Here is a 13,340-nt window from a genome sequence, read left to right on the forward strand (position 1 = left end):
TTAGATCTATGATGTTCCCATGGACCCTGGACTGTAAATACACTTGGACAGTGCTCTTAAAAAATAAATGTACTTCCAAAGCTAAACTATCATTCCAGGCCACAGTTTTTCAAAAGCCAGGTGCTTAGAGCTTAAGTGTTTTTTTTTTTTTTTTCCTTGCCAAGTCCACAGAATGTGATTTAAAAGGCCACTAGTAGAATCACAGGCTAACATGGTAATGTGATGTTTATACATTTTTTAGCAAATTTGTTTGCTTTAATAGAACATGCTATAGACTGACACATGTGAAAAACAAAAGCACACAGTCACATTGTTCCCCGCTTATTATTATGTGTGGCCTTTCCAACATTTAAGGATCTCATCAAAAAGCCAGCAAATATCTGCAGCTCAAGCAGCACCTTCGGTGCACACAACAGTTTGCTAATAAATGGCAGAAGAAAGAATGGATTGCTGGATCAGAGCTTCCCAGTTCTAGAGGGTTTTCCTCACTGGAATATTTTAATCTTGTTTCTAAACCATGGGAACCAACACAACAATAAACATGGCCAGGTTTGCATATATGCAAATCAGTCATGCATAAATACTCTCCTTTTGGTTAGCTGCTTTTTCGGATTTTCTGATCTTTGCATCTAAAGCCCACGATTGTTACCTTATAATGAAAAAGGAACAGTTGCCATTTGCCAAAATAAGGAGAAAAGAATGCAGTAGTGACAAGATTCTTCTCATCTTGTCTTTAGGACTTTTATGATTTGCAGGAACCCCTCCACGCACATACTTAAACCACTTCATACTCTGGAGATTTTGAGGCAATGTAGTTTCTGGTCATCGGTAGCATAATTTCTCACAAAGTGTGCTTTTATGCTACTGGTCATAAACAGAGGTCTTTGTAAACTCAATACAGGTAGAGCTCTCCGATTTTCTTTTATTAAAAGGACAGCTTGACCAAACCCCACTGTAGGGTAATGCTGCCATCACACTTAACACACTTAATGTGTTAAGATCCTGCTTCACTTATGTTTTACTGATTTGTGAGTCTGGAGAGAAACCTGGAGTGGGAGTCAGTAAACTTGGATTCTTGACCCAGCTCTATTGGTGTAGGCAAATAATTACCCTTCAAGGGCATAGTTTTATCTAAAAAATAAAGTTTTTCTACCTCTAAGATGGCCTGGTTCCCATTTTGTCTTTATCTTCTAAGTAAACATATCACCCATTTTACCAGTCACCTTTGTAGTTCTGTCCAGGTAACCTCAACTGAATTGATTTGGGTAGTTTTATTTGAGGCTAAGACAAAAAAAAAAAAAAAAAAAAAAAAAAAAAAAAACCATCACAAAAGATAAAGGCAGGTAAACACAGCTGTCTAACCGGGGCTTTATGATTTCTATTCAGGACTTACCACTCATTAAATGTGGTGAGTTATTGGCTAATGCTCCTTTTGTGTTTTGAAATATTATTGGAAACTTGTAGAGTGACCAAATAGGGCAGTAAACAAACAGTAGAAAATATGTATGTGTGAAGGGGGAAAAAAGAGGTACTGGGGATTGAACTCAGGGGTATTCTGCCACCGAGCTGCATGCCCAGCCCTGTTTTATTTATTTATGTGTTTGTTTGTTTGTTTAAATTTTTTTTTGCACTACTTGGGACGGAACCCAGGGGCATTCTACCTCTGAGCTACACCCCAGCCCTATTTTTTATTCTTTATTTTGAAAGAGTCTCATTTGCAAAGGGCCTCACTAAGTAGCTGAAGCTGAAGCTGGCTGTGAACCTCCGTCCTCCTGTCTCAACCTCCCAAATGCTGGGATTACAAGAATGTGCCACCACACCCGGCTTATTTTTTTGTTTTGAGACAGAGTCTTGCTAATTTACCACATAGTAGCCTTGAACCTATGATCATCCTGTCTCAGTCTCCCAAGTACTGGATTATAGATGTATGCCACTGTGCCCAGCTTAGAAAATGTTTTAATTGTAAACAAAGACAGAATAGAAGTGCTGGCTCCTCCCGTTAGATTTTCATATGTAGATACTTATGTTGTTTTGATTTGTGTATGAAAAAACAACTTAATAGTCAGGCATGGTTACCATATTTGTAATTCAGGAGGCTGCGACAGGATGATCCAGGTTCACGGACAGCCTCAGCCACTTAGTGAGGCCCTCAGCAACTCAGTGAGACCCTGCTTCAAAGTGAGATTAATCAGTCACAAAAAGTAAAAAATCAGATGCGCTCCCTAATATTCAGAAACTATGGAGAAAAGGGGTCATAGGAGGAACTCTAGAGGAAAGAGGAGAAACCTAGATAGAGCAAATAAGGAGCCCTAACTGGGGGTGAGTGGAGAGAAGAGGGAAATTCCCTAATATACATGATGTACATTCACTAACATATCAAAGTCAATCACTAAGCCAAACATGAGAAGGAGGGAGAGGGGAGTGAATTGGGGAAGGGCTAAATGAGTGAACTGTGCATGTATGCCTCTACCATCTTGTACTCCATTAAGATGTATGGCTACAATGCACAAATACATAAATAGATAGACAGATAAAGTAGCACTGAGGGTATAGCTTGGGATTAAAACATCCCTGAGTTCAATCTCCAGTACAAGAAAGAAACGGAGGGAGGGAAAGAAAGAGAAAGAAGAAATAAAAGGTTATTATTATTATTGCTAATGATAGAGAATCCACAAAATATTTTGTGTGATGGCAGTATCCTGTCCTAGCTTATGAAGTTTATCCGAAGGCACTAACTCTTTATCACTTTGAGAAAAGCAAATACAAAAAAACAACAAGGATAATCCTTATGCATGATCCAGAGTCATCTTTGAGGCTGAAGGCCCAAAATTTCCATGAAAGAAATGGTCCAACCTCAGTATTATTCACCCTTCCCTCCCTCTAAAGCTTTGTGTGTTGTTGCATGTAGAATAAACAAGAGAAACAGTTGTTTGAGGCAAAGATACTTCATCCCGTTTCCCATGGAAGTAACCAAAAGGAAATGCATGCAGACCTGTGAACTTGGGTATACCTATTTAGGTTCTAAATATTCATTCCCTCGTTTGGCAAGTATTTATGGATTATTTTCATTATGTTGGGCTTTGAAATAGCATCTAGGGGAACCAGAACATCAACTCCCATTCTCAAAGGGGTAAAGTTTAAAGAGATAGATGTGTGAACAGTTACTGTAAAACACGAAAGTATTTGTGAAGCAAGGTGTGCACTGCCCAGAGTGGGTTGGGGGCAGCAAGAGAGGATTAAATCTCCCAGGATGGAGGAAGAAGGCTGCAGGAGGATGTAGCTCTTGATCTGGAATCTCACAAACAAAGGAACAGAGAGGAAGCCATTTCAGGGTAGGTGGAATTAGAGGAGGAGGTCTGAGGTGAGCTCGTTTATTCCTGGAACTTCAGGCACAGCAGATAGTGAGCAGCTCCAGTACTGAACCAGGGCCCGTGGCTTGATTGCTTCCCACTGCCCGGAGAGTTCCTTCTTTAAACATTCTTGAGCCTAGTGCCAGATTTGAGGGAATCAGGGATGAATCCTCCTTGTATTGTGTCAGCAAATATTTCTTAAATACCTGTTTTTTGCCAGAATCTTGATTTTAAGAACACAGTTTCATAGGAGGGGAGAAGAAGAGACATGTAAATAAATAAAGGGCCACATGATAAGCATTATAATAAAAGTAAATACTTTCTTCTTCCTTAGACCCAAAAAGTAGCAAGTCATCTAGGAATTTTGAACCCTAAAAAGTTTTAAGCACGTACTTAAGAAGGACCATCGTAAGCCGGGCATGACAGTACACACTTGTAATTCCAGCATTTGGGAGGCAGAGACAGGAGGATCAGGGTTCATGGACAGCCTCAGCTACTATTTAGTGAGGCCCTTTGCAACTCAGTAAGACCCTGTTTCCAAGTAAAATATAAAACAGGTCTGGGAGTGTAGCCCAGAGGTAAAATGCCCCTGGGTTCCAACCCCAGTACTCAAAAAAAAAAAAAAAATGACCATCATTTTTATTTATTAAAAAGCCACACTGCTGACTGATTTCCACTGATATACAGCTGCAGTAAGTATTTTAAGTACTGACTGAATAAGTAATATCAGTTAAAATAAATTTTGTAAGAATGGTAAGATGAAGTTGTATTGTCTGTTTTTTCTCTGGGATGCAAGAGCTCATAGGGTCGTTCTCTGGGCAGCTGGTAGCATGACCTCTGGGAGGAGGCTTCTTAGCAATCTTGTTCTTGCTTTTCAGGTGACAAAGAACGAACGCCAGGTTATGAAGCCACTATACGACAGGTACCGGCTGGTGAAACAGATCCTGTCCCGGGCCAACACCATTCCCATCATTGTGAGTGCAGTACCTCCTGTTGCTGGTACACTACTTTCCTGGTTGAATGGTCCCTGGTCTGTTAATAGAGCCATTTCCTTGCTTTTCCATAAGGAACAGGCTTTGACAGTTAAGCCAGCCTCTAATATCCATGGCCCAAAAGCTTAAGGAAGGCAGACTTTTATAAAGACGTCTGAGGCTACCTTTGCCTGAAATGAGCAAACCTGAAGCTGACAAAACCCCCTCCCCACACGCACACTTTGGGGAGCATGCTTTGGCCGTATATATCTATCTGACATGTGCTACGCCAACTCCCTGACCCCTCCCAGAGCACTAGGGGCCAGGGAGGCTCTTCAAACAGTGCTGCTCTGGTCCCAAGGGTCTCTGTTGATAGTCTCTCATCCAAGAGAGGACCAGCTTCCTTGGGAGTCAGGTCCAGGAACTCCGAGGAGGCAGCTACCCCCCTCAGGCCCTGGGGAAGGGGAGGCCATGGCGCCCAGAGTCAGGGGGCAGCTGCTTGCCTGTGTAAATGGCAGCCCTTCAGCTGGGCCAGGTGCTCCACCCCTTAGCACAGCCCTTAGCGCAGCGGGTCTCCACCCCTGGCTGGTCAGGGGGCCAGAGCCCTCAGCCCCTCTGCGGACTCTTCCTAATAAGCAGCCACAGCCGCCCTTGGCATCCCCGTGGAGATGCGTATTCATTTTAGCTGCTGCCCTTATCTCGCCCTTCCTTAAATTTCCTTGTTTATTTTCAGGCCTAGGATATGCTCTTTAAATTTCTTTTAATGGCGTACTTGCTTATATGAATGAGGGAGGAGCCAGAGGTCTCAGGCAGCTGTGTTTGAAGAAACCTATTCTTTTAGAAATTTCTAGGCAGGTGTTGCTCCTTGAGATTTCCCTGAGCGTTTGGTTAAAACAGTCACGTGCTCTGCTATGTCTTCCGTGATTTATGCCTATGGGCTCTGGAAGGAAGCAGCAGCAACCTGGAAGGGAGCATTTGGTGGGGAGGAGAAAAGACAGTCATCAGTAGCGGTGTGGTCAGAGGAAGCCATGAGCTAGAGGGAAAGGGAAAGGGGTTCACCGTGTAACCTACTTGTTAACACCTGTCACAGGGTTCCCCCTCCAGCAAGCGGAGAAGCCCTTTGCTGCAGCCAATTATCGAGGGCGAAACTGCTTCCTTCTTCAAGGAGATAAAGGTGAAGACCTCCAGCTGCTAACCCCTAGCTAAACCTGCGTCAGTCCCCTCTCCTGCGTCAACAGGAGTGTGACTGTGCCCTCGGGTGATGGCTTCTTGTAGCATTCCCTACAAATCAGTAGCTGCGCATAACTTACTTTGATCAGACCCCTTGTGCTATCGATCAGCTGATTTCCTTGCTTTCATTTCAGTCCCCCTCCTTCTTTTTAATGTGTTGTTTGTTTTGTTTTTATTTTGCTTGCAAGGGTTATTTTGTTTTCCAGAATGTTTTTTTGTTTTCCCTCTCTGGGGAATGGATTTTCTATATTCCAAAATTAGGACATTGGACCAACTCAAGAGATAAAGAAAAAAAGCTCATATTCTGAGTGTACTAAAAACAACAACAAAATTAACAAAGGCAGTATTTAATACAATGAAAAAATAATTTTACAGACGAATATCTGAGTCATCTTTAACAGATCTGGTGTTACAATTTCACCCACTCTTCCTTCTCCTTCTGGTGCATGAATTCCCTGGGATCAGTTTTATAATCAGTCCTGTGGATATGGTGCTGGGACTGGCAGTCACTAAAACATAAGCCTAGACTGTTTTCAGTACTACTTGTGGGTTTCAGCCCCGTTATCAGCAGCTGCTTCTGCTGGAAAGGCAGGTGTGATCTGTGCCTGCGGATCCAGGTCTCTGTGGAGCCTCTTTCATGGTTTTGTTTCTAGACAACTGAACAAATTGACTGGCTTATACAGGACTCTAGAGATGAAAAATCACAGGCAGTTGTTTTTTTAAAAAATCACTATTGTTATTTAGCAATTGTTTAGGTCCAAGAGGGAACAAAAGCCAAAGCAGAAGTAAGTTTTAAGAGTTTTGCTTGTCATATTTCTGTGACAGTTTCAAGCCCAGGGTGGTCATTTATATACTGTAGTTAGGTATTATTATTTCAAAATAACCTCTCCTATTGAGGGACAGCAATTGAGAACTTCATTTTCTTGCCCAAGGTAAAGTAACACAGGACACAGTCTTCTCTTCTATTTACTGTTCCTTTTCTTACCTCTTAGAGGTCTTAAATTTTTCATAAGCCTAACTGCTAGGTATTAGGAAATGGCTGTGCTCACTATTCACATTATTAAATAGGCCTTATATTATGAAAATGGTCTAAATATGATACTGGGAAATCTGGGCCAGTATGCTGTATTGTGTCTTAAAAATTAGAGCTATTTTCTTACAATACGCCTTGAAGTTGATGAAGGATAACACATTTTGTCTAGCTGGTAATTTCACACAGGAATTAGGCCACCATAATTGAGAAAATTTGTGTGATTGTGTGTATGAAAATTAGCATGTTTCTCTTAGCAGCATGTAATAGAGTTGCTACTAGATAAAAATGTGTTATTGAACACATCCAAAATATGACACTTGATAATTGCCTCATTAAATGAATGGAAGACGTCCTAATGATGCTCTTTTAAAAAGAGGACATTCTTGCCATTCTTCTCCTTTAGCTTAATATTTTTTTTCGCAAGAATGTTTTGACCATGACTTATTGTCTACTAGCCCACATCATGGCCAAAATTTTAGATAATGTTGCAATGATTACACTGCTTTTGTAAATAGTGCTGTCTTTTGGTTCATTTTGTTCCAATTGGCCAGGCTTATTAGCATGTATTTTGACTGTGATAATTCTTGGCAGTTCTGATACAATTTAGAATTTGGTATGTGTGCAGTTAAGATGGTGTCCATTTGGTTTCTTTAAATCCATCAGTGATCTTAATTGCTTAAACAGTAGAGCTCGAATTCTGAAGCCCTACATCTTCCAACCTAAAGAAACCTAGTCAGTTCTCTCCACTGCAAGAATCCCCTCTAAAACTTATGTGACAGAAAAGAAACATTATCCTTTCGAAATATGTATAGCACTGGGGAAGGCCAGGCTGCACAGTACATAGGATGACTATAATAGCTAAAAATTTATTTCTTATCATTTTAATTTTAGAATGTATAAGTTTGGCAAATAACACATCACAATGAAAATAACTGAAAATCATCATAGTTATTACCAGTTTATTACATTCCATCCAGTAGGCTTGGTTTTGGCCTCTTGAACAACACGGGTTATACATATAGTTTCTTCCTTGAGGGCATTTCATGTATTTAAGTCCCCTGCCCACACCTACCCTGTGAAATCTTTCTCCACAACATCCTATTGCTCCTATGTAATATAGTCTACTAGCTCTGCTCTATAAGCACATACCAGTTTATCTATGTCCCTCTTAAACTGGTTCCCAAGAACTAGAGGTTATTCTAGATATGTCCAGGACAATCCTTAATCTGAATTTCTGAGACCCTTTCAGTTCTCAAGTCCTTGCCTATGGTGGCTGTCAACACATCATGAGCTCATTTTAGTCCCTTGCAGGGTGGGGTAGTGCAGCCTCACACCACTGACAGCGTGGTGCTGTCCTGTGCTTTGTAGGTGCTTAAAAGCATCCCTGGCCTCCACCCGCTACATGCCAACAGTGTGTCACCACTGGCCCCCAGTATGACAACCAGAAATGTCTCCGGACATTGTCAGATATCGGGACAAAGCCACCCCGTGGAGGCCCACTGTCCACGGCCCTGTCTCACTGTTAACTCACGCTGTGCTGCGTCTGGCGCAGTGTCCAGCTTCCTTCTCCGTGGATCGCTGGCTGTATATCCATCTCGTCTTTTTCCTAACCTAATTACAGGACCTTGAACTTTTCCAGGTACTTTTTGTACTTCTATTCCAGCCTTATAAGATAGATTAAATGTAGATGCTGTATTCCAGCATACCAGGGATCCCTATCTACTTGGCAGTATTGACACATTTGGGGAATGTGCCTTTTTGTCCACATGACTGAGAGAAAGTGAGGCAGGATCCGGTGAAGAGACGTCCCACCAGGTCACATCACCAGTGTGTCATCACTCGGCAGAAATCTGTGCCGCCAGCTTTCCTTCTGCAAGATCTTCTCACTTTGTTCTTTATTAAAATCCAAATATCGTAATATCACTCCTATCAAAAGAGGGAAAATGGTTACTTTTGTTTGTTTGTTTGTTTTGCCCTCGGGATGGAATATAGGGTGTGGATGGAAACTAGGCAAGTATTTTGCCACTGAACTACACTTCCCCCCCTTTTTATTTTATCTTGAGACAGGATCTCAGTAAGTTGCTCAAGCTAGCCTTGACCTTAAAATCCTTCTGGTCTCAGCTCCCACGTACCTGGAATTACAGGCGAATTACAGGCATGTACCACCTCTCCAGGCTATATTATATCAATTCTTATAATAACTACACAGATGGAAATCATTTTACAAAAAGAAAAGAAACTTTAAATTACTCATTTAAAAAGTCAGGGTTTAAGCCAGGCATGATGGTGCACACTTGTAATCCCAGTATTTGGGAGGCTGAGACAGAAGGATTCCAGGTTCTCAGCCAGCCTCAGCTACTTAGCAAGACCTTGTTTCAAAATAAAAAATAAAACAGGGCTAGGTGTTTAGTTCAGAGATAGAATGCCCCAGGTTCAACCCCCAGTATCACACACACAAAGATCAGATTTTGTCTGTAAAATTGAAAAAAAATGTAATTCAAGTTTAAAAATGTATCAGGGAGCCTCCACCATCATGTACTCCATTAAGATGTGTGACTACAATGCACTAATAAAAAAAAACATTAAAAAATGTATCACGAGACATCTACTTCTATGGACCAAAGAGATAAAGACCTGAGGGCACAGCTGAGATAACCTGGGGAAGCCACCTTGGTTGCCAGTTCTACCTCCATGTCTTCATAACAGTACTTTTATTTTAGTATAATTGGTATAGAAGAAACTACATGGAATTTGGATAGTGGGTTTTAAATGATACTTGTACTGAAAGCATGCCAGAAAATGTGACCAGGTGCTTACTTCTGGGTTGCTGTGTGTCTCCAGGAAGAAGAGGACGGGTCAGAAGATGACAGCAACATGAAGCCAGACTTCAGGGTCACTCTGAAAACGGATTTCAGTACACGTTGCTTTCTGGACCAACTTGAAGATGATGCTGATGGGTTTATTTCCCCAATGGACGATAAAATACCATCAAAATGCAGCCAGGACACAGGCCTTTCAAATCTCCATGCTGCTTCAATGTATGTCCTTTGGAGGGTGGTATTGGAATGGTTCATGGGAAATAATTTTTATAAATATTATTTCTGTTTATGTAAATTGGCTGACAACACAAACAACGTAGTTGGGGTGTATCTAAATGGAGAAAAAATGATTTTTTTTTTAAAAAAAAGAATGAATTCTGGCTCAGTTTTTATATATGCCTCATCCCATGGTAGATGAGGGAGGTTCTGAGATCTTGCTTAAACAACCAGAAGGTCTCTATAAATGGCACTGTGTGGTTCTGTACACCAGAGATAATCATCTAACACATGCTGAGCACAGATGTCATCTCTCTCTGTCAAAGAAAAACATGACAAAGCGCTGTGGGATTTTCACAAAGCCGAAGAATGCATAAGTAGCAGGAGCCCCCGAAGCCATTTACTGTCTGCACGTTTTGGGTCTCAAGAGAGAACAGCGCCCATTTCTGCCGACCCTCAGCCCGGCAACAGCTTCTGCATTTTACTTGCTTCCCACTTTCTCCACAGCCCTAGTCAAGTTGTACGTTCATTACACTAACAACAATTCAGATTTACTTTTAACACTTCCTGTAATTCTTCCTCCCTCTTAGACCCGAACTCTTGGAACACCTTCAGGAAATGAGGGAAGAGAAGAAAAGGATTCGAAAGAAACTTCGTGATTTTGAAGACAATTTTTTCAGACAAAATGGAAGGTAGTGCATGTGTCTGTCTGTCTGTTTGTCCCTGTCCCACTCCCTGTCCCTCACTACACACACCAGGCCCCTATTTTCCTGTCACGTCTGGGCAGTGCTTCCAAAACAGGGACTTTCCACCATCCTCCCTCCCCATAACCTGCTCCTCTAGTTTTTGCCCAGAAGTCCATAGAGGTTGACAATCAGATTTCTGTGTACCTCCAAGAAAATATATTTCTTGATAGTGTCTAAGCCTGCCACAAGCTTAGCTAATATGTACAAAGTTAACCTGTCCCATCAAATTCTCATCTAAAACAAGCAATCTGGGGCTGGATTTCAAGCTAACGGCACTGACTGAGGTTTTTTTCCTTAAACTAGAGGGAGAAATAAGAGAAAGGCGGTTCTAAATCATAACTGAGTTTTAAGCTCATTTTAAAAACAAAGATTGAGCCGGGCGTGGTGGCGCACGCTTATATTCCCTGTGCTTGGGAGGCGGAGACAGGAGGATCGCACTGGTTCAGAGCCAGACTCGCTGGCTTAAGAGACCCTGTTTCCAAATAAATTAAAAAAATGTAAAATAGGTCTGGGAGTGTAGCCCGGAGGTAGAAGGGCTTCCAGGAACCCCAGTACCACCAAAAAATAAAAAATAAATAAATAAATAAAAACAAAGATTGGGCTGAGGGTATTGTGTAGCTTAGTGGTAGAGGGTTTGCCTCACATGTGGAAGGCTGTGGGCTCAATCCCCCGCACCACAAAAAGCAAAACAGAAAAATACTGAATGTGAAGTCAAGTTTGAATGAAACACAGATATGAGTAAGTTCACCTGGTTGACAGGTTGATTTTCTCTGGTGAATTTTAAGGCAAATCATTTGTATATAGGATTTAGCCAAGAGATGGCTTTTGGTGTTTCCTGGGACGGCACACAGACAGTCTCCTGAAGTCACAGTAGGAGCTGAGAGCACATCGGAGTTGAAGTTTGGAGAAATAAAAGTGCCATAAAATATTAACTTTTGGATTTAATATGTATTGGATTCCAGTTCAGTTCAATCATATAAATTTATTTTTAGGATCTCTGATTTGAATCTGCCCCACACTGACTTTGTGATTTTTACATTTTTTAATACTTGAGCACTTGTTTTTCATTCCCCACATACTTTAGGATATTTAAAGAATATAGATAAGCAGATAAAAGAAATAATTCCCCAAATAAGAAGACCCAAAGACAAATCAAGATTAATTTTTGATGTGTTTGCTCTACCCATCTCTTTTTTAAGCATATTTTTGTCTATGTACCCTTCATTTTTCCTGTTATTATTTGTGTGTACATGTGTGTGGAGGGATACTGGGAAATGAACCTGGGATGTTCTATCTCTAAGCCACAACCATGCCCTATTTTACTTTGAAACATGGTCTTACTAAGTTACCATGCACTGGCCTCAAACCTGTGATCCTTCTGTCTCAGCTTTCAAACTACTGGGGGATATATATGGTTTTGTTTTGTTTTGTTTGTGATACTGGCTATTGGACCCAGGGACATTCTACCTCTGAGCTCAGTCTCCCAGCCCTGCTTTATTTTTTATTTTGAAGAAGGGTCTCCCTAACGGGCTGAGGATGGCCTCAAACCTGCAATCCTCCTGTCTAAGGCTCCCTGGCACTGGGATTACAGATAGGGATCACCTCACCATGCCCAATTTCATGTTAAATTGTGACATGTCATGCCTGGTTTCCTATACATGAGGAACTATTAGGCAATATGCACACATTTTTAAGAAGTACAAATGATATAAATTAATCATTGTAAATGTTTAGAATTGTGAGGAACTTAGGATAGCACAAGTCTCATTAAAAAAAAAAAATTGTGTCCCTCCTATCCCCCCTTGTCTACACTTGCTTTTTAATAAATAGGGAGGGAAGCCTGGTTTTGAATGTTTGCCGCATTCATTTCACAGTGAAAGGGGAGGCAGCACTTGGTGGAGAGCAGGAGCCTGAGCGCTCGCCTCAGGCTGGGAGAAGCCCCACAGCAGCACCTCTTAATCTACTTGTTAAATGGGGGATGCTAGATCATGGAGATAAAGCGCTTAATATAGTACTTAATCCAATTTATACTTGTGCATATTAAAAATTTGCATATAAAATTAGTAAACTATAAAGATTTATTATTATGTGATCTAACTGCTAAATACCTAGACTACTTTCATAAGTAGAAGCCACTGTGTGTTCCTGAAAAATCTATAAATTGTGGGTGTACAAATTGCTAGTTAGAAATTTAATAGCTTAGTGATTCATTGGGTGAAATATATAATAAATATGAGAAAGCATTAAGTAGAATGAAGGATTTCAGGTTATAAGAACTCCTGGTATAAAATCATACGTTAGAGCTGAGAGAACCTCCACATTTCTCAGTCCTTCATTGTATTCCCCAAGATGCTTGACAAAAACTCAGTCGCATGGTGCCTTCTGGGAAAAACTGTTTTTCACAGTTCATCTAAATCCAACCCCTTCTTGATAACCAAGTGCCACTTGTCAACAGTGATGCTACAGGCTGATAAATTGCAAAGTAGCCACAGGATGATAATTTGCCCTGTGAACAGTATCATCTAGACAAGACAGGAAATTATTCTCAGTCTCCTGTTCTTTTGTTTCCATTAGAAACGTCCAGAAGGAAGATCGCACTCCTATGGCTGAAGAATACAATGAATACAAGCACATAAAAGCAAAACTAAGGCTCCTGGAGGTGCTCATCAGCAAGAGAGACACGGATTCCAAGTCCATGTGAGCGGCCAGTGGACACACGGAGGACTGACTGCCCTCATGCTGAAGAGCAGCTGTGGAAGGCAGCCCTGGAGCTGGACCCATGAAGCCTGCAGCCCTCTGTCTCCAGGCCGCTGGTTGGCATGGGCTCCCATTTCCATCACCCTTCTTAGAAACTGCATAGATGAAAAATGACAATGTGACCAGACTTGGGGATTTTGTAAGGAAACTCAAGATTCCTACACACTTACACACACTGTAGTGGGAAATTCACCAAGACTAGCAGTGAGCAATCACTA

The 13,340-nt window shown here is 41.3% G+C and overlaps 1 protein-coding gene across 1 annotated transcript in view; it reads left to right on the forward strand.

The window, feature by feature from the left end:
- FAM13A (family with sequence similarity 13 member A) overlaps positions 1 to 13,066 on the forward strand; it is a gene marked incomplete at both ends in the record, with an annotated part of 316,801 nt that extends 303,735 nt beyond the window's left edge. The window contains 5 exons of the mRNA XM_080697200.1: positions 4,229 to 4,324; positions 5,412 to 5,495; positions 9,426 to 9,622; positions 10,210 to 10,311; positions 12,940 to 13,066. Coding sequence (XP_080553326.1) covers positions 4,229 to 4,324; positions 5,412 to 5,495; positions 9,426 to 9,622; positions 10,210 to 10,311; positions 12,940 to 13,066 — 606 coding nt within the window. The remainder of the gene's footprint in view (positions 1 to 4,228; positions 4,325 to 5,411; positions 5,496 to 9,425; positions 9,623 to 10,209; positions 10,312 to 12,939) is intronic.
- Positions 13,067 to 13,340: the final 274 nt, after the last annotated feature.

The sequence above is a fragment of the Muscardinus avellanarius genome (genome assembly GCF_963383645.1).
Source record: "Muscardinus avellanarius genome assembly, chromosome: 6".
In the NCBI taxonomy this organism is placed as follows: Eukaryota; Metazoa; Chordata; class Mammalia; order Rodentia; family Gliridae; genus Muscardinus; species Muscardinus avellanarius.